General features: G+C 40.1%; 1 gene segment (V, D, J or C); it reads right to left on the bottom strand.

The window, feature by feature from the left end:
• Positions 1-428: 428 nt before the first annotated feature.
• LOC118575445 lies at positions 429-994 on the bottom strand. The segment is given in 2 exon segments: positions 429-844; positions 949-994. Coding segments are annotated over 2 exon segments (462 nt in total).
• Positions 995-3560: the final 2566 nt, after the last annotated feature.

The raw sequence follows: 3560 nt of genomic DNA, 5'->3' as shown, positions 1-3560 counted from the left end.
TTAGCCTTTTCTTTGCAGTCTTCAAGAAGAGGAGGGGAGGTTTGGACAACTCAGAGTGATTACCTATGACTGATCCTGGCCCTAATTCCTCTTGGGTCCCTCTGGATTACTAACACTGTTCCAATTGAGGGTGTGTCCTAACTTCATTATGAGAGAAAAGACATCTAAGTTTCCTGAGCTTCTCCAGAACTGATCCTGGTGACCACAGAAAATCACCCTTGCCCTCATAGACACTTTTTGCATTTTGTTTAGGTAATACTAAATAGCATATTTGGTTTAAGAATGTTAGTCAAATCAGGATTCTTTATTTTTAGAGACATAATCAATTCCTAGAGTCTATAATTATGAAGAGAATCCCCTAGAAAATCACCAGATGGAGAGGACGCCCAGATAATACAGAAAAACATCAATTATGTCTGAACCTGCATCTAAAATGACATGGGCTCCGCCCGTGCTGAGTGCCTCCTGCTGGTCATGGGTATCTGGTAAGAAGATTCTTGCTTGAGTTCATACTGAAGACTCATCACTGTGTCCCTAGTACAGTAATACGTGGCTGTGTCCTCAATTTTAAGATTGTTCATTTGCAGGTAGAGAATGCTTTGGGAATCATCTCTGGAGATGGTGAATCTGTCTTTCCCAGAATCAGCATAATAGGTTGCATAATTATTACTTTTAGTTCTTATGCGACAAACCCATTCGAGACCTTTCCCTGGATCCTGGCGGACCCAGTACATGGCATAGTCACTGAAGGTGAATCCAGAGGCTGCACAGGAGAGTTTCAGTGACCCCTTAGGCTGCACCAATCCTCCACCAGACTCAACCAGCTGCACCTCACAATGGACACCTGCAAACAGAGAGGATCCTGATCAAGAAAGTGTCAAACATGCCTACTGTCTCTCACACTGTTGTACACTCACTTACTCAATATCACATTTATCCATAAATTACCTTTTAACAGAACAACCAAGAAAACCCAGTTCAGCCCCAACCCCATGTTGAATGTTCTGTTTCCAGTGCTGATCACCAAATGGTAAAGCAGGGCTAGAATCCTCTGCCTAAACTGCAGGGTCAGGGCAGGGCTGCTTTTCATGACAAAGGAAGGCCATATTTGCATATTTTCCTACATATCACATGCTCTGATGTGTGAGCCTTTGGGGCAGCAGTTAATGGTGCAAATGTCTGAGGGAAAATGAAGTAATGTGGACCATGATTTCATTAAATATATTTCATTATTTGTTTATAATAAAACTTCCACAACCATAGTTATTTTGTGCTTTTTTCCACATTCACTCTTTACTGCTTATCTTACCAAATATTAGACAATAATTTCATCAATGTTTAAAAATTAAAATTACAATTTAATAATTTGAGAGGAACTATTGTAAAGGTCAATGCATAGTGAAGAATACATTAAATTATAGTAATAAAACTGGGCTGACGACAGTGTAGTGGGAAAGTTTATCATGCACAAGGACCCAAATTTTATCCTCATTATAGAATACAAATATATACATATACATGTGTGTGTGCGTGCATATATTAAATAAACATCAATAGTACACAGGCTATTCCTTGAGAAATGCTAAAACACATCACAAGCTGCTTTTACCTATATGCCACCTGTTTGTGTTTGGGGTGCATTATTTAACATCCTTGGCAATTGCGTCATTGTTTTTCCTCAAACTAAATATAGGCTCCTTGTCTGTGGTTCCCGTAGGAGGGAAAGGAGTCTGTTACTCTTCCTATAGTGCCATGGTTGCTTGTCTTCCCATCTCTTCTATCTCCCTGAAGTTGTAGGACTTTCTTGGGAGTTGTGATATCAGTCTCAAGAGAAGGACCCTTGGAATAGCCACCATGGAATTAGAAAGGAGAGTTGGGACTAATTGTTTAATTAATTAATAAATTACACTATTAAAGAAACTTTGTTCTGGATAAGAGTTCTTATGCAGTATGAAATTATTGCTTCTGTGGCATTTTCAGGAAAGCAACTTCATTTAAAGCAGTAAATGCAGTGATCTGATGATCTGAAGTCACTTATGCTTTGAGGCCCTTGATAACAAAAACATTTCTCTGATGAGTTTCATTGATGTCTATGTATGGGTAAGCCAAAGCATGAAACTCTGGAGGATGCAGTAGCCTCCTTTCCTGTTCAATCTTTGCACCTTTTCCTTTGGGCACTGAATGGCTGAGGTGTAGACATCATCTACTGACCTGTGCTTCACATGATCAGGTTGATCTGTTGTTATGGGGAGTTGCTTCTGATCAGGGTATTGTTGATCAATAGGATTCATTAAACTCTAGAATGTGGATATTACTTGTCTGCTGCTTGGCCTTTCTTAATTTCTATGTGTATTTCACACTTAGATGATGTTGTCTCAATGGATTTCATCTCACAGGAGTTGCTGGACAATACTCATGCACATCTTCTCATAGTCATGATCTAATATTACTTGCAACAGACTGAAACAAAAATAAATGCACATAAAAGTAAACATGGGTGCTTGGGTTGGCTTCATCACACTTCTCAGAAGTTGAATGTATATAAAACATTATATTAATTCAATAACTACAGGAAGAGGTGCATAAAATGAAGTGATCACATTACCCTCTAAGTCAACTGAGCAAAGGTAAAATGAACTCAGAGAGACTGAAGAAGAAAGCACAGGACAGACAGGGGTCTGCACAAGGTCCTCTCTGTATACATAACAGCTTTCATTTTAGTGCCACGCTTTCTCTCCATTTTTCCATTGATGGACATCTAGGCTTTTTCCAATTTCTGGCTATTATCAGTAGAGCAGCAATGAACATGACTGAGCAAGTGTCTCTGCTAGGATGTTGAGTCCTTTGGGTGTATGCTCAAGAATGGTAGAGCTGGATGTTGAGGGAGATCTACACCCAAGTCTTTGTGGAACAGCCACACTGTTTCTACAGCGGCTATACACAGTGGCTAGCTTTGCAGTATAAGGTGTTTGGGAACCTCAGAATGACTTCTTCCATATGTAACAGGTGGTTTCTTCAATCAAGGTCTTAAGGCCACTTGACAAATGCTTTCTCAGTACAATGAGAGTTCTGTTCAATTCAAAGGCCAGAACTGGAAGATTCGCTTACCATCTGATCATTTCATTGAACATATTTATCTGCGATGAAGTCTTTCCTATGGACAGTACAATTTTGGAATGAGAAAACAGTTGAACACTATGTAACAATCAGGCACTATTGGATACATCTTACCTGAAGGCTACAGCTGGAGACCTTCACTCCATCCCCGGCCAAGCCCTGTAAGTCCCACAACCCATTTATAAAATAAACACACAGAGGCTTATATTATTTAAACTGCTTGGCCATTAGCTCAGGCCTACCATTGACTAACTCTTTCTCTTATATCCAGCCCATTTCTATTAATCTATACTTTGCCACGTGGTTCGTGGCTTACTGGTACCTTACATCTCACTTGTCATGGTGGCAGCTGGCTGGTCTCTCTCCAGCCTTCCTCTTCTCCCAATTCTCCTCTCTCTCAGTCCTGCCTATACTTCCTGCCTGGCTACTGACCTATCAGTGTA

Source organism: Onychomys torridus, unplaced genomic scaffold (genome assembly GCF_903995425.1).
Source record: "Onychomys torridus unplaced genomic scaffold, mOncTor1.1, whole genome shotgun sequence".
Lineage (NCBI taxonomy): Eukaryota > Metazoa > Chordata > Mammalia > Rodentia > Cricetidae > Onychomys > Onychomys torridus.
This window is presented reverse-complemented; position numbering and strand designations above follow the sequence as displayed.